Below are 22037 nucleotides of genomic sequence, written 5' to 3'. Positions count from 1 at the left end.
GGCCAGGTGGCTCCATACGTTTCGGGAGAGAAGAGTTTTTATCGATGAAAAGGTCACGGGCCCTGCCGGAGATGAGGACGGTCAGAACGAATCATCTGGGGTCCGGAATGGGTTAATTCCATGGACATGGTTTCTACTGGGAAACCATGTTCGGACGTTGAACAGATCGCTCCGTGAACAGCCTTCTGGACACGCTGAGTTTGAGAACCAGGGGTCCCCCGTCCTGACTTCCGGAAGAGAGCAGTGCCGCTCGGGCGTGATGCCGCGTGGGCTCCGTAGCTGACACACGTGTTACTGCGCCGGGAGCAGGTCACTCCCTAAGACCAGGCCCAGGAGAGCAGCCCTCGGCCAGTCCCCGTCTTCCACCCCCATCTCTCCCGCCACACAGAGCGGTGCTTTTCTATCTAGGCTCGTAGGTAAGCAGTTTTCCTCTTTAAAACTTTTAAAACACTAGGACTCGGGTTTTTAAAAATGGCTTTAGCCCGGCCGGCATGGCTCAGGGGCTGAGCGTCGACCTGTGAACCAGGAGGTCAGGGTTCGGTTCCCGGTCAGGGCACAGGCCCGGGTTGGGGGCTCCATCCCCAGTGTGGGGGGTGCAGGAGGCAGCCGGTCCATGATTCTCTCTCATCATGAATGTTTCTCTCTCTCTCTCCCCTCTCCCTGCCTCTCTGAGATCAGTAAATATGTATATATTTAAAAAGTTGCTTTATTTTTTTATTATTTTTTTTAAAATATATTTTATTGATATTTTACAAAGAGGAAGGGAGAGGGATAGAGAGCTAGAAACATCGATGAGAGAGAAACATCGATCAGCTGCCTCCTGCACACCTCCCACTGGGGATGTGCCCGCAACCAAGGTCCATGCCCTTGACCGGAATCGAACCTGGGACCCTTCAGTTCGCAGGCCGACGCTCCATCCTCTGAGCCACACCGGCCAGGGCTATTTTTTATTCCTGACTCTCAGAAATTTCAGGAAACGTAGGGAAGGGGGGTGAGAAGCAGTCGCTCAATCGGAACAGGGGCCGCTGGTTCCGGCTCCGGGACACCAGCCACACTGCTCGCAGCGCTGCTTCCGGGGAGCGAGGGGCCACCCGGGATCCCCACCCGGATGCAGTCGCCCGCCTTCGGAGAGCGGCCCTCGCCCTGGCTTCATGGTGACCCCGTGTGGCCCCCGTGTCGTCGGGATGTCGGGCCGAGGCCGGAGCGAGCGCATGTTCATGACAATGACCTGGATGCGAGCTGACGCTTGCTGTCTTGGTTCCCTGGAGACGCGGCCGGCTCGGTCCCGGCCCCCGCGGAGTCTTTGTAAAGCTTTTTCATGGAAACGTGCTTTTCACCTCTATACTTTGGTTTATTATGCTTAATGCCACTAAATTACTTTTAAATCTCGGCATGGTCTCGTTTTAATCTGCTGCTCTGGGTACAGAGTTTGGGAAGCCGAGGCCAGCCGGCCGGCCTCCCTGAGGTTCTGGGAGCCCCTTAATGACAGACAGACCCACGGGCCCCAAGACATCAGAGCACAGTTAGGTCTGTCTCTGTCTCTCTCTCTCTCTCTCTCTCTCTCTCTCTCTCTCTCTCTCCTCACCCAAGGATATTTCTCCGTTGATTTTAGAGAGAGGGGAAGAGAGAGGGAAAGGCAGAGAAACATCGATGTGAGAGAGACACATTAGCTGGCTGCCTCCTGCACGTACCCTGACCAGGGCCCGGGTTGGGGATGTGCCTGCAACTGAGGTACGTGCCCTGGACTGGAATCAAACCCGGGACCCACCTGTCTGCAGGCTGACGCTCTAGCCACTGAGCCACACCGGCCAGGGCAATAGCTTTTTTTTTTTTTTTTTTTTTTTAAAAAGCAAAATTACCCATAAAAAGCATTATGCACCCTGAATGAGAGCTCAGTTACCCCCGAGTGAAGAGGAACGTGGTCCGTTGGCCTGGAATGACCTGTCGGCCAGGCTGACACACGATCTGTTTTAGAAAGAGCTGTCGAGCTAGTTCTCGCCCGCACGTTCCTGGAGCAGTGTGTGGGAATGCGCAGCGATACGTTCTGAACGAGACGGCTTCGTCCCGTTTCTGTGTGAGCGTTGGGTGTGCGCATCTGAGTGCGTTTCCAGGAACGGCACTGCCTGCTCTGCTGCCAAGAGAACCCGCCTCACCTCCACCTGAGCGTGCACGACGGGCACAGGTGATCCCTGCCCAGCGCCCGCCACCGACACCGGGCAGGCGGTATCTTCTTCTTTTCACGTCCGGAAATATCTTTGTACTTAAGCTCTGAAGGGACTACCAGGGGTGGGCAAACTTTTTGACTCGAGGGCCACCATGGGTTCTTAAACTGGACCGGAGGGCCGGAACAGAAGCATGGATGGAGTGTTTGTGTGAACTCATATAAATTCAAAGTAAAGGAGCGGAGGGGAGAGCAAGAGAACCGGATAGAACAGCCGGATCCGGCCCGCGGGCCGTAGTTTGCCCACGGCTGGACTAGACTGAAGGTTTCTCGTTACAGAACGATCCCCCCCGAAACCAGTGGGGTTACTGTGTGAAGGACCGACCTGCGTCCGCCGCCTTTCCCTGCGGGTCCAGCACAACGAACCGCTCCTCACCCCGTTCCCCCGTCCCGGGCTGTTCCCCCCTCCCAGGCTGTTCCCCGCTCCCGGGCTGTTCCCCCCTCCCGGGCTGTTCCCCCGTCCCGGGCTGTTCCCTCTTCCCGGGCTGTTCCCCCCTCGGCTGTGTCACCCCCACCCCCAAGCTGATCCCCCCTCCCAGGCTATTACCCTCCCCCCCTGGGCTGTGTCACCCCCCGGGCTGTTCCCCCCCGCTCTGGGGGCTGTGCTGTCTTCTCGCTGGTGGTGGGAGAGCCTTCCGGGTGACCCCCACTTTCCCCTCAGGCTTCTTCCCTTCAGTTCTTTCTCGCCTCTTGCCCACCCATCCCCTCGGGAGTTGTTAGCCACCGAGCGCCCTCTCTCTGTCGGTGCCTTTGACGATGCGACTCCCCAGGCCTGGACCCCTCACCTCCCCACCCACGGCCCCGCTGCTCCTGATGACGCCTCCTCCAGGGAGCCCTCCGGGCCTCCCTCCTGGGTCGACACTTCTCTGTCTGTGCCTCCGCTCTGGCTCCGGCTTTGAGTGATGGAATGTTCTTTTCCCGTTCGCTGTAACCGCGCGAGGGCAGAGGCCACGGCAGCCCCAGCCCCGAGTGGCACCCAGACAGGGCGGACGCGTACTCTGAGCGCATGTCCCTTCTTCGCGTCCTGTCACCTTATCCTCACGACGTGCCCAGCGCCATCGGGACTCTTTCTGAAGTTAAAACTTCAGACGTAACGATGAACGGTTTCACTTCCCCACAATAAGTGGGTGTTCGGAGTGAATGAAAAGCACTGTCTGTAACTCGGCCAGAAACGACCCTGTCTGAACAGGTGAGCGGACTCACCAGCAGCAGCAGCAGCAAACCTGCAGCTGAAAACCGTGGGCAGCCAGACCCGAGCGGGAGCGAGGCGGGGACAGACCGGCCCAGACTGGTTCTAGAAAACACCGCCCCGCGTTTATTAATAGTGAGAAAGCACACACAGCGATGCACGGGGAGGGAAGAGACGGGCCAGACACGGGAGCACAATGCATTCCCGAAGAAACGTGCCCGTCCGGGATCATTGGGTCGGGAGCTTTCTCAACGCGGCGTGCCTTGTCTCTGTACACAGTCCGCCTCGCGTGCGGGGGGCCGTGTGCGGGGGGCCGGACGCCGTCACGCGCTCGTCAGAATTCCTTTCTCTAGGAACCGGAGGTGCGAGCCCCCGTCCGCCCGGCAGCTGCCCGTGGGCGCCGTCCCGGGGGGCCCCGCCGCCTCCCTCCGCGGAGTCCGTCTCGGGTGACAAGCGAGGAGGCTTGGGAAGGCAGATTTCCCCTTAGTTCTCGACGTTTTCTTTAGCTTTTTCTGGCTCCTCAGTGGGATGCCCAGTTCTTCCATGAGGGCGTCGAAGGAGAGGCACTGAGGACAGAGGACAGAGGTCAGTTAACCCGGCTCCCGTCCCTCTGCCAGCCCCGGCCGCCCGCCCGCCTCTCCCACGTGGGGAAACCGAGGCAGCAAGGGAGCGGGCGAACGTCGGGGTTTCATTCGCAAATGCAGGGACACACCACCCGGCGGCTCGCAGCGGACAGCGTGCCCTGGCCGAGACGGGAGGACGGCGACGCCGCTGCCCACGGCGGTGACCAGGGTGCGGAGGGCCAGGCGCCTGGACCTCGGGGGACGCCGGGAGAGCGGGCACCCCGGCTGTGCTTTTTCTCCCATGAAACTCTGTTCCTAAAATGCAATCTGGTGTTTTTTTTTTTTTTTAAATATATTTTATTGATTTTTTACAGAGAGGAAGGGAGAGGGACAGAGAGCTAGAAACATCGATGAGAGAGAAACATCGATCAGCTGCCTCCTGCACACCTCCCACTGGGGATGTGCCCGCAACCAAGGTACATGCCCTTGACCGGAATCGAACCCGGGACCCTTCAGTCCGCAGGCCGATGCTCTATCCACTGAGCCAAACCGGTTTCGGCTACAATCTGGTCTTTGAGGACTTTCCTTTCTGGTCCAGAAAAAGAAGAAAACACCATTTACAGCTGTGTATTTTCTGCGGAAAACCACGGAGACCGGCCAGCAGCCGCGAAGGGTGGGGGGTGGGAGGAAAGCGAACGTGTGAGCGCGCGACACGGGGGCAGCGGTGATCGCAGACGCACGTGGACGCAGAGGGCACGTGTCCGTGGGTTTCACCACGCCGTTCGCGTGCTCGGCGGGCAGAGGACAGACGGACAGGACCCCGGTCCTCTCTGCCGGCCGGGAGGTCTCCGACACATTCCTGCCTGGAGGGGTCTCATTAAGGTAGGATTGTTTTGTGGACATTACTCTTCGTTTTAAGAATATTTTTATTGATGTCAGAGAGGAAGGGAGAGAGAGAGAAACATCCGTGATGAGAGAGAATCATGGACCGGCTCCTCCTGCACGCCCCACCCTGGGGATCGGGCCCACAGCCCGGGCCTGTGTCCTGACGGGGAATCGAACCCTGACCTCCCGGTTCCTAGGTTGACGCTCGACCCCGGAGCCACGCCGGCCGGGCTGTCTTCGCTGACATTCCTCTGGAAAGGTCAAAGCCTTGCTCCTGTCCCGCAGACGCACCGTGTGGATCTGGCCGGAAGTCAGTGGCAGCCTGCACCCCAACAAGGGCTCCGGGACGCGAGGCCTGAGAGGAGGCTCGGGGTTCTGTGTGCAAAGGGCCACGCGGCCCGTGTGCTCCCTGCATGTCCGCGTGCGACGCGTGTCTTCGTGAAGCTGCACCCATTCGGTTCCACAAGAGTCACACTGGCAAGGCCTGCCTCTGCTTCCTGCCCCGTCCTCTCCCGGGGAGCGAGTGCACACGGCCAGGGCCAGAGAGGCGAGATGCTCGGAAGAGATCCCCCCTCCCCCACCCACCAGCAGCTCTGTCCTGGGAGCGGGAGGGAGCACACAGCATCTCCCAAAGGATGTCCGTCAGTGCAGGAGAGGCGGCTGGGGGGCTGGGGGGGCCGGGGGGCCGGAGGGCCAGGGGTCAGAGGGCCGGGGGTCTGGGGGGCTGGGGGACCAGGGGGCCTGGGGGCCGGGTTGCTGGGGGGCCGAGAGGCTGGGGCCGGGGCGCTGCAGGGCTGGGGGGCCGGGGGCCAGGAGGCTGGGGCCGGGGCGCTGCAGGGCTGCAGGGCCGGGGGGCCGGGAAGCCGGGGGGCTGGGGGGCTGGGAGGCCGGGAGGCTGGGGCCGGGGCTCTGCAGGGCTGGGGGGCCGGGGGGCCGGGGGGCCGGGAGGCTGGGGGGCTGGAGGGCCGAGGGGCTGGAGGGCTCGGGGGCTGGGGGCTGGGGGGCTGGGGGCCGGGGGGCTGGGGGGCCGGGGGGCCGAGGGGCTGGGGGCTGGGCATTCCCCTGAGCTCGGGGCCGTGCATGGGGAAGATCGCAAGAAGTAACAGACAGCTTGGTGGGGGGTCACCATTTCTGAGGGACGCGGGGCACACGCCTTTTTTAAAATTTTATTATTTTTTTAATCCTCACCCAGGATATGTTCCCATTGAGTTTTAGAGAGAGCTGGAGAGAGCGGGAAAGACAGAGAAACATCAAAGTGAGAGAAACACATGGATGGGCTGCCTCCTGCACGAGCCCTGACCAGGGCCTGGGCCGGGGAGGAGCCTGCGACCGAGGTGTGTGCCCTTGACCGGGATCGAACCCGGACCCTTCGGTCCGCAGGCCGACGCTCTACCCACTGAGCCGCACCGGCCAGGGCTGGGCACACGGCCTTTCCGACCTGCAGGGAGCGGTTAGGCTCAGCCCACCACGGTCCCTGGGACGGCTGATGTGAGCGGGTGTCCCCGGGGCCGCGGCTGACCGAGCCCTGCCGTCCCGGGGAAGGGCGACCAGCCAGCTGCCCTGTGACCCCAGAGGCTCCGTCTCGTCCTCAGGGTCACAGTTCTGAACCCTTAAAATCTCAGCTGCCTGTGAGTCTCTGTAGAATTCAGGCGTCCTCAAACGACGGCCCGCGGGCCACATGCGGCCCGCCGAGGACATGGATCCGGCCCGCAGGGGGCCGCTGCCTGTCCTGCTCAGCAGCCGACGCGTCCCGGGCCCGCAGTGCACATAGGAATTTGTTCATAGTTTTTTTTTTTAAACTATAGTCCGGCCCTCCAACCGTCTGAGGGACAGGGAACTGGCCCCCTGTTTAAAAAGTCTGAGGACCCCTGGTAGATCATCCATCCGACAGAGCGACGCGGGTTGGAATGAAAGAGGACCGTGGTTACCGAGTCAGAATGGAGAGACGGGGCTTCCTGGGGCGTGGATGGTGGGAATCGCGGGGCGTCAGGGAGAGGAAGGAGGAAGGAGGGAGGGGGCGAGGGATGGACGCCCCACAGAACCAGCGTGCTGTTGTCACGCTTTGCACAGTTGAACGTCTGAGCCTGCTTTCTCACCAGGAAACAGATGCTTCGTTTTCAGGCGTGAAGACACACGGAGAGAGGCGGGTGGGAGAGCGGGTTCCTGCAAACACGCGCCCGTGGGGCCCCTGCCCCCCCAGGCCATGTGCACGAGCCGCGCCCTCGGTCTCCAGGCGCTGAGCAGAGCCCATGAGCTTTGCTCTCCCGGGGACGGGGACGGGGAGTTACGGTCCCTTACGCTTCGCGGACACAGAGCATCGGGACCCCGATTAGGAGAGGAATTCCTCAGATCACCTTTCTTTTTTCACCGATTACAGTGCCAGGGGTCCTCAAACTTTTTAAACAGGGGGCCAGTTCCCTGTCCCTCAGGCCGTGGGAGGGCCGGACTATAGTTTAAAAAAAAACGATGAACCAATTCCTATGCGCACTGTGGGCCCGGGACGCGTCGGCTGCTGAGCAGGACAGGCAGCGGCACCCGGCGGGCCGGATCAGTGTCCTCGGCGGGCTGCCTGTGGCCCGCGGGCCGCAGTTTGAGGACCCCTGGTTACACAGTGTGAACGGTGGCTGTGTCCGCATCCTCTCGCTTGGCGCTCATCTGCCACCTTCTATCTCCCTGGACGGAGTGGTCCCCGGCGCGGAGCACATGCAGCCAGTGAGGTCACATCTAGCGAAGTGGGGACGTGCGAGCCACACATCGCACGCGGCAGCGGCTCCCACAAAACAGGACACCTCACGAGTGAGTGACGGTTAAAGCAAAGCGGGTCCCCCTTTTACTGACAGAGGTTCCCTGCCGAGGCCCAGGGGAGGGGCTCAGTGCTCCCGCAGCCGCCTTGAGATTTGGGGCACGTTTTCCCGACGAGGCCCCGTCATCCCCAACCACCCGGCTCCGGGAGCTTCCGCGAAAGGGAAGTGAGACTAGAGCGCGATCCGGCAGAAACTGGCCTCCACGTGTGCAGAGCCGGGGCCAAGTCGGGGGGCTGGGGCCCCGTTCAGGATGATGAAGGGTTCGAAGGCGGGGCAGCTGAGCGTCAAGCCAGCTTCTCCGCATCCCAACCGTATCGTGAAGTTCCGTGGCGGCCCCGCCCCTGCGCGGCCCTGAGCTTGTTTGTGCTGTGTGTGAGGGAGTCACCCGAACCGCAGCCGTCTTATCCGGAGGCGTGGAAGCTCCAGCGTGATTTCCATCAAAACAAAACTGAGCCGAAACCGGTGTGGCTCAGTGGATAGAGCGTCGGCCTGCGGACTGAAAGGTCCCGGGTTCGATTCCGGTCAAGGGCATGTACCTTGGTTGCGGGCACATCCCCAGTAGGAGGTGTGCAGGAGGCAGCTGATCGATGTTTCTCTCTCATCGATGTTTCTAGCTCTCTGTCCCTCTCCCTTCCTCCCTGTGAAATATCAATAAAATATATTTAAAAAAACAAACAAACACAAAACTGACAGGACCCCATGGCTGATGGCCGACATCCACCACCGTCCTCACGGCCGCCTGGAAAACGGTGTCTAAGACACGTTATTGTCCCTCTGGGCTGTGTACCGTGCTCCCGGCCAGAACGAGAAAAGGCGCTCTCTCCTTCTGATCGGCCCTCGATGGGGGGCCACGCTCAGGGTGGAGACGCGGTGTCCGTATCTTCACGTAAATCGCCTTGCGTGGACGCGTGGGCTCCGCGTGGACACACCAGGGAGGTGCCATTTCTCTCCCAGCCCTGCCTACACCTTCGCCACGTTCGGTTCATTCCGTCCTCGCTCATCGAGGAGCGGGTCCCCGCTCTGTCGCCCGGAGAAGCGCTCCCTGGATGCCACCCGCACGGCCGCCCTCGTCCCCTCGTCCGCGACAGCGGAAGGCCAGCCCCGGCCTGGGACTCGAACTCAGCCATGGCTCTCCGGGCACCGAAGCCCACGGGCCGTTACCAAAGGGGCAAGCGCCCCAGGCCCCAGACGCGACGTTAACGCAGACGCACGCGCCCAGGCCCGGGGCAGGGCTCACCTGCCGGACGCCGCGGCCCCTGCGGGACGTGTACAGGAACTCGCCCACGGCCACGAACACCGCCAGCACCAGGCCGGCCGCCAGCACCACGAAGACGCCGCCGATGCTGTCCACGCCCAGGGCGCTGGCCTCCTTGACGGCCTCCTCAGCGCAGCCGCTGCCTCGCCACCACTTCTCCCTCATGGTGTGCAGCGTCCCCTCCTCCTCCAGCTGCAGGATGGCCATGGTGACCCTGTCCCGGAGTGGGGAGCCTGGGGGAACATGGGGGAGGGAGTGAGGGACCCTGTCCCGGAGTGGGGAGCCTGGGGGAACATGGGGGGGAGGGAGTGAGGGACCCTGTCCCGGAGTGGGGAGCCTGGGGGAACATGGGGGGGGAAGGAGTGAGGGACCCTGTCCCGGAGCGGGGGGCCTGGGGGAACATGGGGGGGAGGGAGTGAGGGACCCTGTCCCGGAGCGGGGGGCCTGGGGGAACATGGGGGGGAGGGAGTGAGGGACCCTGTCCCGGAGCGGGGGGCCTGGGGGAACATGGGGGGGAGGGAGTGAGGGACCCTGTCCCGGAGCGGGGGGCCTGGAGGACCACAGGAGGGAGAGGAGTGAGGGACCCTGTCCCGGAGCGGGGGGCCTGGGGGAACACGGGGAAGAGGAGTGAGGGACCCTGTCCTGGAGCGGGGGGCCTGGGGGAAGATGGGGGGGGAAGGAGTGAGGGACCCTGTCCCGGAGCGGGGGGCCTGGGGGAACACGGGGAAGAGGAGTGAGGGACCCTGTCCCGGAGCGGGGGGTCTGGGGGAACATGGGGGGGGAAGGAGTGAGGGACCCTGTCCCGGAGTGGGGAGCCTGGGGGAACATGGGGGAGGGAGTGAGGGGGTCTCAGAGGGACCGACGCTGGCTGATAGGAGCCTCCGCTCACAGACTGGCCAAGGGCACGGGTACTCGAGCCTGAGGTGACCCGTCCACACTGTCCGTTTTATTTATTTTTTAAAAATTTTATTATATTGTAAAACGTTTTTATTGCTCTCAGAGGAAGGGAGAGGGAGAGACATCTATGATGAGAGAGAATCACTGATCGGCTGCCTCCTGCACGCTCCCCCACTGGGGATGGAGCCCACAACCCGGGCCTGTGCCCTGATCGGAATGGAACCTGGGACCCTTCCGTCTGCAGACGGACGCTCTACCCACTGAGCCACACCAGCCAGGGCTGCTGCTGTTTTCCTTTCTACCCAGACTCCCTAGAGCCATTGCTGCCCTCAAACCCAGCTGCAAAGGAGAGCGGAGTGCTTTGGAGTTAGACTCTGGTTTCTCCGCTGAGAGGATGGATTTTTTGGTGAAAAAATGGCTCTGGAAGGTGAAATGCCAGCCCCGCCCCCGCCATGCCCCAGCCACGCCCTCGCCCCGCCCCGCCCCCACCATGGCCCGCCACGCCCCGCCACGCCCCCACCATGCCCCAGCCACGCCCCTGCCACGCCCCTAGCCACGCCTCACATGCCCGCGCCCTCCTCAGCCTCAGCTGACGCGGCCTCTTACCCATCGGGGTCCCCACGCCGTAGCCCTTGGAGTCGAGGAGGCCCCCGATCTGCGTGAGACTGCAGTTCCTCCGGGTCACGTACTCGATGCTGGAGGACTCCATGAGCAGCGCGTAGTCGGCGGTGAGCACGCGCCGGATGCCCTCCTCGCTGCTCCGCACCAGGGCCGTGTGCTGCCTGCTGCCCATGAAGGCCCACATCTTCTCGTAGGTGGAGACCTTGGACTTCTGCAGGGAGAGCGGGCGGGGGGGGGGGGGGGGGGCTGAGCGCATGGTCCCAAGGCCGTGCAGAGCCCGGTGGTCAAACTGCAGGGAGGCCCTTCGTCCTCGGGAGGGACACGGTGGGCAGGGCCCTGGGCCTGCAGCAGGGTCACCGGCAAGAACCCAGCTCCCTGCAGGCCCGGCGGGAGGTGCAGAGGGGCTGCTTGGCCATCGGTGCTTCTGTGGGGCTCAGGGAAGTGATGGGGGACGTACAGTCTGACAGACAGGGCAGCTGGACGTGTCTAACGGTGATCGCACTGCTGTGATCTTAGAGCACGTGCACTGTGCAGAGGGGCACACTTCTCATGTGAATGGGGGCACGTTTGTCATGTGAATGGGGGTACGCTTGTCACATGTGAATGGGGATACGTTTCTCATACGTGAATAGGGGTTACATTTCTCATGTGAATAGGAGTTATGTTTGTCACATGTGAATAGGGCGTACGTTTTCCTTAAGTTTCCTTTCAAGGCCTGTGCGGAGCGATGGCAGAGGTGACTCAGCTATGACTCCAGCAAGCAGAACCCATAGGCAGGGTCAGGCCGACCCAGCAGGAGTCAAACCATCATCTCATCCACCTCATCTCATCACCACCACCTCATCACCACCATCTCATCACCATTATCACCACCATCTCATCACCACCATCTCATCACCACCATCTCATCACCACCATCTCATCACCACCATCTCATCACCACCATCTCATCACCATCATCTCATCACCACCATCTCATCACCATCATCTCATCACCATCATCTCATCACCACCATCTCATCACCACCATCTCATCACCACTATCTCATCACCATCATCTCATCACCATCATCTCATCACCATCATCTCCTCACCATCATCTCATCCACCATCATCTCCTCACCATCGTCTCCTCACCATCGTCTCCTCACCACCGTCTCATCACCATCGTCTCATCATCACCATCTCATCACCATCATCTCATCACCATCATCTCATCACCATTGTCTCACCACCACCGTCTCATCACCATCATCTCCTCACCATCATCTCATCCACCATCGTCTCCTCATCATCATCTCCTCACCATCGTCTCCTCACCACCGTCTCATCACCATCATCTCATCATCACCATCTCATCACCATCATCTCATCGCCATCATCTCATCACCACCATCTCATCACCACCATCTCATCACCATCGTCTCATCACCACCATCTCACCACCACCATCTCACCACCACCATCTCATCACCACCATCTCATCACCACCATCTCATCACCACCATCTCATCACCACCATCTCATCACCACCATCTCACCACCACCATCTCATCACCACCATCTCATCACCACCATCTCATCACCACCATCTCATCACCATCATCTCATCACCACCATCTCATCACCACCATCTCATCACCACCATCTCATCACCATCATCTCATCGCCACCATCTCATCGCCATCATCTCATCGCCATCATCTCATCACCACCATCTCATCACCATCATCTCGTCACCTGGTGACTAAGGACAACAGCTGACGTCCGAGGACCCCCGGCCTGTGCGTAGCTACATCCCGTCCCAGCCTCACCTCCCCTCCCCTTACAGCCCTGTGCCCCGCACCTGCTGGAAGACAGGGGTCGATGCCTGTAAGCGCCCTGTCTTCTGGGTGGGCTAGCCGTCTCAGTAAACACTGATAGGATGCAGCCCTGCCTCCGTGATGGGACACAGCTACAGGTGGCCAAGCCCCCGGGGTCTCCCGGTAACAGAAGAAAGACCGTGGCGTCAGGGAAAGGGTTAGCTGACAAGCTTTGGGCGTTACAGCGAGTCCTCGAGGCCCCGAGCTCACCCAGGACGGGACTCACCGACCCCCTGGCCCCAGCTGGCCCCTTCAGCAGCATCATGGACGGCACTGCTTCCTGGCTCACACCTGCCCCGCGGGCCTGTGCTGGGAGCGGCCGGCACAAGTCACAGCCTTCTCCACTCCGTTTCTGAAAGACCTGATTCACTCTCATCTTTTCTAGAAAACTCCGAATACACACGTTCTTTGCAAACTGAAATTCAGGTCAGAAAACTGTCATACATGTATTTATGTGCCTCTTACATAGACATTCAGTTTTTAATTGTAATCAGATTTTAGGTAGCGAAGACCGAGCATTCTATTTCAAAGGGCTCTATGCGTTTGCCTTTTCCCTTATTGTTCAATATTTGGGATCGATTTAATAATAAACCACATACATGATATATGATATGAACACCTATCCATTCCTCTACCGACCATCTCTTTCTTTGTTAGAATATGCCGCTTCCGTTCTCATAGTGCTCAGATGTGGGGTTTCTGTTCTTTTGAATGGTGTTCTGTGACGCCATGTTACATTTTACTCCGTAATTTCCATAGTGTTCCCCGCCCCTCCCCCCCCCCCAAATCTGTCGTCCTCCGTATCAGTACTCCCTCCGCTTCTCTGCGAGATGCAAGACTGATGGGCGTCACTGGTAACTCCACGCTGACTCCGCTGTCACCCGCGAACTGGGGCGCACCCACCAGGGGCCCACCCACCAGCCGACGCCTTGGCGGGCTCAGGGCGGCTGAGCTGGGAGGGCAGACGGGCTGAGAACACGGCGCGGGGCCGGGAGCGGAGGAACGGCTGCGAGTCCACGCCACGTGGCCACGTGTGTGCTGGGTGCCCCCGGCTCACTGCGTTCCTGCCTCTGGCTGAGACGGCGGTGGACGCTGTGGGCTCCGTGTGCCGGGGGAGGACCTGGCTCTGTCTGGAGAGCCTGGAGGAGGCCTTTGGACAGACGGCACACGGTCCCACAGACACCGTGTCTCACGGAAGCTGGGCGTCCTCCGCCCGGGGATGCGGCAAATGGATCCACGTCGCCAGGACACGGGGGCCGGGTCGGGGGTGCCTCCTGCTGTGGCCCAGGCGGGATCCCGCGGGTGCTGCGGGAGTGCCAGCGGAGCCGTGCCAGGGCGCCGGCGGCGTCTTTGGGCAAAGCTGGCACGTGGTTCTCCGTCAGGAAACCGCCTCCAGGGAAAACCGTTTTCTTAGAAGCAAGAAACGTGAATTAACGATGCCAATGGCTTTGGAAATGGGCTCATTCATACCAACGGCCGCTTTTACAGAGGACGGGGATTTGCGGCAGAAGGTGGGGGCTTCAGGAAGGCGGCAAGCTCGCTCGTGGAGACCGAGAGGGACGTGGGCATCGTCGCTGTCTCTCTACTTAGCAGCGACCGGCGTCCCACAGGGCCCCGTGGTCTGCAGGTGCCGGTTCCAGGTGTGACACACAAACTCTCCGTGACCTCAGGAGAGCGGGACGGTCTGGAGTCTGAGAGCGCCTCCGTTTCACAGGCACTTCCCTCTGACACGTCCCTGTTACCCAGACAGGCCCCCTTCATCCCACCGTTTCTTCACCAGGTCACGCGGCGTCTACACGGAATTGTATGGTCCTGTTAGTCAGCAGCGTGAATACACCATTCCATGTCCATGTGCCTAAAGATCGTATATATCGATCCACGTTCATCGACATTTACTTGTGCACATCTCCTCACCGCCCCCACAACATACACACTGGGAAAATTATTGATATTTGATCGTTGTCATCGAAAGTGATCTTATAAATGGGGTAGATAGATCCATACTGAACAAGTAAAATACCAAAAACGTTTACATTTTAGAATCTCCACGATGCTTTCATTTGAAGTAAATCCTGATTTCAGAGAACCTTAAAAATCAACCAACACCTGGCTGGCGTGGCTCAGGGGTTGAGCGTCAACCCATGAACCAGGAGGTCACAGTTCGATTCCCGGTCGGGGCACAGGCCCGGGTTGCAGGCTCGATCCCCAGTGGGAGTGTGCAAGAGGCAGCCGATCCATGATTCTCTCTCATCATGGATGTTTCTTTTTTTAAAAAAAATATATTTTATTGATTTTTTACAGAGAGGAAGGGAGAGGGATAGAGAGTTAGAAACATCGATGAGAGAAAAACATCGATCAGCTGCCTCCTGCACGCCCCCCACTGGGGATGCGCCCGCAACCAAGGTGCATGCCCTTGACTGGAATTGAGCCCGGGACCCTTCAGTCCACAGGCCAACACTCTATCCACTGAGCCACACCGGTTAGGGCTCATCATTGATGTTTCTCTCTCTTTCTCTCTCCCTCTCCCTTCTTCTCTGAGATCAATAAAAACATATTTTAAAAAAATCCACTGAAGACACAGAGATCAGCTACGTAGAGATCCAGGCTCATGACGTAGATCAGGGACGAGCAGCTGCCTTAAAAACAGCCATCTCTTCTAACGCACGGCTAAGTGTATATTTCACGGAACACGTAAGAATTTCGTCGTGTTTCCAAAACATGACCTGCTACATGAAAACCACTTGGAAGGAAGGACGGCCGTCGGAGGACAGGACAGTCACGGCCAGGAGGGCTCTGTCTTCCGTCTGGGATGTGGCCACTGCACCCCGGGGTGCCTGGGTCCCGGGTTGATAGGAAGCAATGCCAGTGGCAGAACCTCCAAGGCTTTGGACATTCATGTGTCCCTTTAAGAATGCCCTCGGCGGCACTTAGCCACCTTGGCAATGCGTTTTTCACGTTTTCCTTCTGACTAGAGGTGGAGATTGGCCCGTTACGGGCAATGCACTCGGCTCTGAGAAAGGTTAACTCGAAGGACCTCATGGATTTCCTCCAAAACACACATTTGTAACCTGCGGGGGCCCCCATTTCAGACGCCGAGGGTGACCTTAGCGGGGCCTCGGAGCCCGTGAGCTCCCGGGTCTGCTGTGAAGGCTGCCTCGCCCCTGGCACTGAGCAACGTCCCCCATCGTGTGCTCCCTGGAGTAGCTGCTTCTGTCGGAAGCACCCCCACCCGTGCGGCTCACGGCTTCCGGCCCAGGGGGCAGTGCTCAGCCTTATGAGGGGGGTCAGGCCGCACCTCAGCACTCCCGGGAGGAGGTGACAGAGGTCGGGAGCCCGTGCCCCACAGCTGGCCAAAGTCCCCCCACCCCGAGAGGCAGAAAGGACACGTCTGTTACGACTCTTTTTAAATCGTCCCCTGAGGATACTTTCCCATTGATTTTCAGAGAGCGTGGAAGGGAGAGGGAGAGACAGAGAGAGAGAGACATCGATGTGAGAGAGACACCTCGATGGGCTGCCTCCCACATGCACCCCAACCAGGACTGGGCACCTGCAACTGAGGTACGTGCCCTTGACCGGAATCGCACCTGGGACCCCTCAGTCCGCAGGCCGGCGCTCTGTCCACGGAGCCACACCAGCCAGGGCTTTTTTTCTTTAAAAAAATATTTTTATTAATTTCAGAAAGGAAGGGAGAGGGGGAGATGAGAGAGAGAGAGAGAGAGAGAGAGAGAGAAACATCAATGATGAGAGGAAATCATTAGTTGGCTGCCTCCTGCACGCCCCCACTGGGGAATGAGCCACAACCCAGGGACTGAACTGTGAGTTCCTGGTTCATAGGTCGATGCTCAATCCCTGAGCTACAAACTGCTCTTCATGTTTCCTAAGGTGCTGTGGTGGCCCGGCCCGTGGGGCTCAGTGGCTGAGCGTCGACCTCTGAACCAGGAGGTCACAGTTTGATTCCCGGTCAGGGCACAGGCCCGGGTTGTGGGCTCCATCCCCAGTGTGGGGCGTGCAGGAGGCAGCCGATCCATGATTCTCTCTCATCATGGATGTTCCTATCTCTCTCTCCCTCTCCCTTTTTCTCTAAAAATCAATAAATGCATATTAAAAAAATAAAGAGTCCGGTAATTAATTAATGGTGTGACGCGGAGGAAGAAGTGGCCTTGGTATCGGGAGAACTTCCTTAACGTGGTGGGAATGCCCTGCCTCCCTCCCCCTCGTCCTTCCTGCTGATCGGGGGCGGGGGGACCGTCTGCCTCTGACCCCATAGCTGTGGATCAGCCACCGTGTCAGCACTGCGTCTCTGTCTCCGCGCTGGCGCCTGGGGGTCGTGCTTAAGGAGCGACCCTCCTGAGCGACACTGGCTTTCCTAGAGCTTTTCTTTCTTTTTTCTTTTTTAAAATATATTTTATTGATTTTTTACAGAGAGGAAGGGAGAGGGACAGAGAGTTAGAAACATCGATGAGAGAGAAACATCGATCAGCTGCCTCCTGCACACCTCCCACTGGGGATGTGCCCGCAACCAGGGTACATGCCCTTGACCGGAATCGAACCCGGGACCTTTCAGTCTGCAGGCCGACGCTGTATCCACTGAGCCACACCGGTTTCGGCTTGAGCTTTTCTTTACGGACGATGTCGGCTGGCACCCGGCTGACCCTCCACCGCCTCGTGGGCGCGCGTGGGACCGAGTTTATGATTCACCCCGGCTCTCCAGTGTGAACATGGTCCCTGGGGGTCAGGGTGGTTGTTCCACTGGCAAACGACCCCCCAAGGGGACAGCGCGGCCCCCTCGTCTCAGACCCAGCCCGGCCCCGCCCTGAGGTCACGCGGGGGAGAGCGGGAGCCACTGGAGCGGTATTGAAAAAAGCACAACTGAACTTTGAGGTGGTTTCATGTTGAAAATAAAACATCGCAGCTCTGAACCCCCAGGGCACCCCGCCTGCAAGAACAGCAAGTTTACAGAGAAAAGTCGATGGATTTTGATGGAAACCTCAGCGCGTGTTTTCTGGCCCCGTTTTTTCCAGGAGGAACTTCGTTAGGAGCATCGCGGGCCCGTGGAGGGATCTGTGGAGGGATCCGTGGAGGGATCCGTGGAGGCACCCGTGGAGGGATCCGTGGAGGGATCCGTGGAGGGGATCCGTGGAGGGATCCGTGGAGGGGATCCGTGGAGGGATCCGTGGAGGGGATCCGTGGAGGGATCTGTGGAGGGATCCGTGGAGGGATCCGTGGAGGCACCCGTGGAGGGATCCGTGGAGGGATCCGTGGAGGGGATCCGTGGAGGGATCCGTGGAGGGATCCGTGGAGGGGATCCGTGGAGGGGATCCGTGGAGGGGATCCGTGGAGGGGATCCGTGGAGGGGATCCGTGGAGGGATCCGTGGAGGGGATCCGTGGAGGGGATCCGTGGAGGGATCCGTGGAGGGGATCCGTGGAGGGGATCCGTGGAGGGATCCGTGGAGGGATCCGTGGAGGGGATCCGTGGAGGGATCCGTGGAGGGATCCGTGGAGGGGATCCGTGGAGGGATCCGTGGAGGGATCCGTGGAGGGATCCGTGGAGGGATCCGTGGAGGGGATCCGTGGAGGGATCCGTGGAGGGGATCCGTGGAGGGGATCCGTGGAGGGATCCGTGGAGGGGATCCGTGGAGGGATCCGTGGAGGGGATCCGTGGTGGGATCCGTGGAGGGGATCCGTGGAGGGATCCGTGGAGGGATCCGTGGAGGGGATCCGTGGAGGGATCCGTGGAGGGATCCGTGGAGGGATCCGTGGAGGGGATCCGTGGAGGGATCCGTGGAGGGATCCGTGGAGGGATCCGTGGAGGGGATCCGTGGAGGGATCCGTGGAGGGATCCGTGGAGGGGATCCGTGGAGGGATCCGTGGAGGGATCCGTGGAGGGGATCCGTGGAGGGGATCCGTGGAGGGGATCCGTGGAGGGGATCCGTGGAGGGGATCCGTGGAGGGATCCGTGGAGGGGATCCGTGGAGGGATCCGTGGAGGGGATCCGTGGAGGGGATCCGTGGAGGGATCCGTGGAGGGGATCCGTGGAGGGGATCCGTGGAGGGGATCCGTGGAGGGGATCCGTGGAGGGATCCGTGGAGGGGATCCGTGGAGGGGATCCGTGGAGGGATCCGTGGAGGGATCCGTGGAGGGATCCGTGGAGGGGATCCGTGGAGGGATCCGTGGAGGGGATCCGTGGAGGGGATCCGTGGAGGGATCCGTGGAGGGGATCCGTGGAGGGATCCGTGGAGGGATCCGTGGAGGGATCCGTGGAGGGGATCCGTGGAGGGGATCCATGGAGGGATCCGTGGGTTTCTTTGCTCATGGGTTTTGGTAATTTCTATTCCTCCCTCCTGGCGGCCTGCCTGCTTTTTATTTATTTGTTTTTTTAAAGCCGTAAAACCATGTAGCATCAACGTGAAAACAAAGAGACAAGCTTTTGGCAAAGGGATATACGTATCGGGTGTCCCCCCAGAATGTATACACCAGCCGTGGGCAAACGACGGCCCGCGGGCCGGATCCGGCTGTTCTATCCGGTTCTCTTGCTCTCCCCTCCGCTCCTTTACTTTGAATTTATATTAGTTCACACAAACACTCCATCCATGCTTTTGTTCCGGCCCTCCGGTCCAGTTCAAGAACCCATGGTGGCCCTCGAGTCAAAAAGTTTGCCTACCCCTGGTACACTCACTTTGAATAATTACAAAGGCAGCGTTTTATTAAAACACATTTCATTCAGCCAATCGATGATTCTCTCTCATCATTGGTTTCCATCTCTCTCTCTCCCTCTCCTTTCCTCCCTGAAATCAATGAAAATATATTGAGAAATACATTTCATCCTCAGTGTTGCGCTGTCAGCTGTTCAGGTGTGTGTACGTTCTGGGGGGACGGCCTGTACGTGTGTGTTTTACTGGGAACAAAGCACCTTGCTCCCCCGCGTGGGAGGGGAAATGCCGCTTGCCAGGAGCGGCCGGCGCCTGCGGGGCTGGGCCAGGTGGGAGGGCAGGTGAGATGCAGCTTTTCTCATTCCTTCAGCAGCTGGGGGAGGGGTGTGCTCCGTGACCCAGAGAGAAGGGGGGGCCACGTTGATGTGGAGTCAGGTTGGCCTGGCCCCCGTGGCCGTGGCTGCGTCACTCAGGGATTTGGGGTGCACGGGAGGCGGGGGGCGCAGGGGTGGGGGAGGGACCGACCCTGGGACCCCTGGTTCCCTCCTGGAATAGCCCCGTTTAGGCCCCGGAGTGGTGACCCCCGACGCTTCCTGACGGCGCACCTCCCTCCAGGGGGAACTAGATGGGATTCAGCCCTCGCTCCTTTTTTGCAAATAAATTCCTTCTTGGTGAACAGGGCTGCTGGCTGCAGGCGAACCTGTGGATCGAGGGACTGGCAGCAGCGTCTCTTCCTGCCCGGACTCTGTGTCCCCTGGACGAGGTCTGAGTGTGTCCCCCAGGTCCACACGTGAGCGCGCTAACTCCCGGGGAGTGGGGGGGGTGGGGGCGGGGGGGCATCGGGAGGCCGGCTTCGGAGGTGCTGCCGGCCAAGGGACATGGACATGGCTCCTGTCCCCTGCGAGGCACGTGTCACTGACGTTCTTATTCTCCGAAATCATCTCATTGCCAACCTGTCACTTCTCAGGGAGACTCTCAGCCACCACCCCCTCCCTCCCCGCCGGCGGGTAAGGGCCGCGGACCCGCCTCTTACCTTGAAGAAGGCCACGGTGGCGCCGTCCCGGACCGCCCCGTACTCGATCCTCGTTTGCCTGGCCAGGTCGTCCGCCGAGTTTATGGGGGCCTCCATCCTCTCCACGGTCAGGAGGGCGGCCAGGTTGGCCGTGTAGGACGAGACGGCGACGAGGGCGAAGCACCACCAGGTCCCCGCCAGGATCCTGGTCGACAGCGCCTTGGGCACGAGCTCCGACCCTGGGGGCAGCGGAGTGGGCGTCAAACGGCGTGGGGGGTGGGGGGGAGACGGGGCTGGGCGGGTCTGGGGGGGGAGACGGGGCTGGGTGGGTCTGGGGGGGGGAGACGGGGCTGGGCGGGTCTAGGGGGGGGTAGATGGGGCCGGGCGGGTCTAGGGGTGTGGGGGGGAGACGGGGCTGGGCGGGTCTAGGGGGGGGTAGATGGGGCCGGGCGGGTCTAGGGGTGTGGGGGGGAGACGGGGCTGGGCGGGTCTGGGGGGGGAGACGGGGCTGGGTGGGTCTGGGGGGGGGAGACGGGGCTGGGCGGGTCTAGGGGTGGGGGGGACGGGGCTGGGTGGGTCTGGGGGGGGGGAGACGGAGCTGGGCGGGTCTAGGGGTGGGGGGGGACGGGGCTGGGCGGGTCTAGGGGGGTGGGAGACGGGGCTGGGCGGGTCTAGGGGGGTGGGAGACGGGGCTGGGCGGGTCTAGGCGGGGGGGGGGGGGAGACGGGGCCGGGCGGGTCTAGGCGGGGGGCGGGGGGGGGGAGACGGGGCTGGGCGGGTCTAGGGGGAATGCGTTTCTGTGGCATAAAAGCCGTCAATTCACCAAGCACGCACCCTCAGGAGCAGGTGCAATCACTGCACTTTTAAAAAAAGAAAATGGCGTGAATTTAAGGGATCGTTTATCACAAAGCCCTGCTGCTGCGTGAAAGTGTGGTTTATGGCCTGTGATGCACGAGGCTCCCCGGGGTCATCTGCCCGACACCCCACAGGGCTCCCCCGGGGTCATCTGCCCGACACCCCACAGGGCTCCCCCGGGGTCATCTGCCCGACACCCCATAGGGCTCCCCGGGGTCATCTGCCCGACACCCCATAGGGCTCCCCGGGGTCATCTGCCCGACACCCCACAGGGCTCCCCCGGGGTCATCTGCCCGACACCCCACAAGGCTCCCTCGGGGTCATCTGCCCGACACCCCACAGGGCTCCCTCGGGGTCATCTGCCCGACGCCCCACAAGGCTCCCTCGGGGTCATCTGCCCGACACCCCACAGGGCTCCCTCGGGGTCATCTGCCCGACACCCCACAGGGCTCCCTCGGGGTCATCTGCCCGACACCCCACAAGGCTCCCTCGGGGTCATCTGCCCGACACCCCACAGGGCTCCCCCGGGGTCATCTGCCCGACACCCCACAAGGCTCCCTCGGGGTCATCTGCCCGACACCCCACAAGGCTCCCCCGGGGTCATCTGCCCGACACCCCACAAGGCTCCCTCGGGGTCATCTGCCCGACACCCCACAGGGCTCCTGTAGTTGCTTTGTTCTGAGCTGTTTGCTTGTCTTGGTTGAGAAGTCAGCCCAGACCTGGCCTCTTCCTGGTCTGACGGACGTCTGTTTGCGTGAGATAACGGGTTCTAGGTCTCTACGGCTGGGCACGCTCCGAAATGTCAGCATGTTTCTATTTCAGGTTAAAGAATTCGAGAGCCTTTGGAAAGAGCCACATGTCCGGCCGCTCATCGCCTGAGCGTGAATGAAGCCCTGGGGTTCCACGAACCGCGTTAGAGAAGGAAGGGGCGGCCGCCCCTGAGCGGAGAGAACCCCTCTTGTTGTCAGACGTTGCTGTTCGAGTTGAGGCTGTTTTCCTGATGGAGAGACTTATTTGCCTGAAAAGAATACATTCACGGAAAAGCGTAATTTTTGTCCTTGAATCAAATGCCATCTCTCAATGACACTGCAAAGACTGGCTGTTTCCCGGGTGGGAGGGGCCCTTCCCGGTGAAAACACACATTTTAGGGTCATCGGAGGGCTCCCCGCTGTCTGTGAGGTAACTCAGGGGCACGGCACGTGCTTACCCAGGATGCCTTGCT

The 22037-nt window shown here is 60.5% G+C and overlaps 1 protein-coding gene across 1 annotated transcript in view; it reads right to left on the bottom strand.

Annotated features, from left to right (window-relative positions):
• Positions 1-3584: 3584 nt before the first annotated feature.
• GRIK1 (glutamate ionotropic receptor kainate type subunit 1) overlaps positions 3585-22037 on the bottom strand; it is a 149091-nt gene continuing 130638 nt past the window's right edge. Inside the window, 4 exon segments of the mRNA XM_080652503.1 lie at positions 3585-3976; positions 8900-9150; positions 10421-10646; positions 19982-20199. Coding sequence (XP_080508629.1) covers positions 3734-3976; positions 8900-9150; positions 10421-10646; positions 19982-20199 — 938 coding nt within the window. The 3' untranslated portion in view covers positions 3585-3733.

Source organism: Plecotus auritus (assembly GCF_963455305.1).
Source record: "Plecotus auritus genome assembly, chromosome: 2".
NCBI lineage: Eukaryota > Metazoa > Chordata > Mammalia > Chiroptera > Vespertilionidae > Plecotus > Plecotus auritus.
Note: the sequence above shows the minus strand (reverse complement) of the source record. Positions and strands in the feature narration are given on the sequence as shown.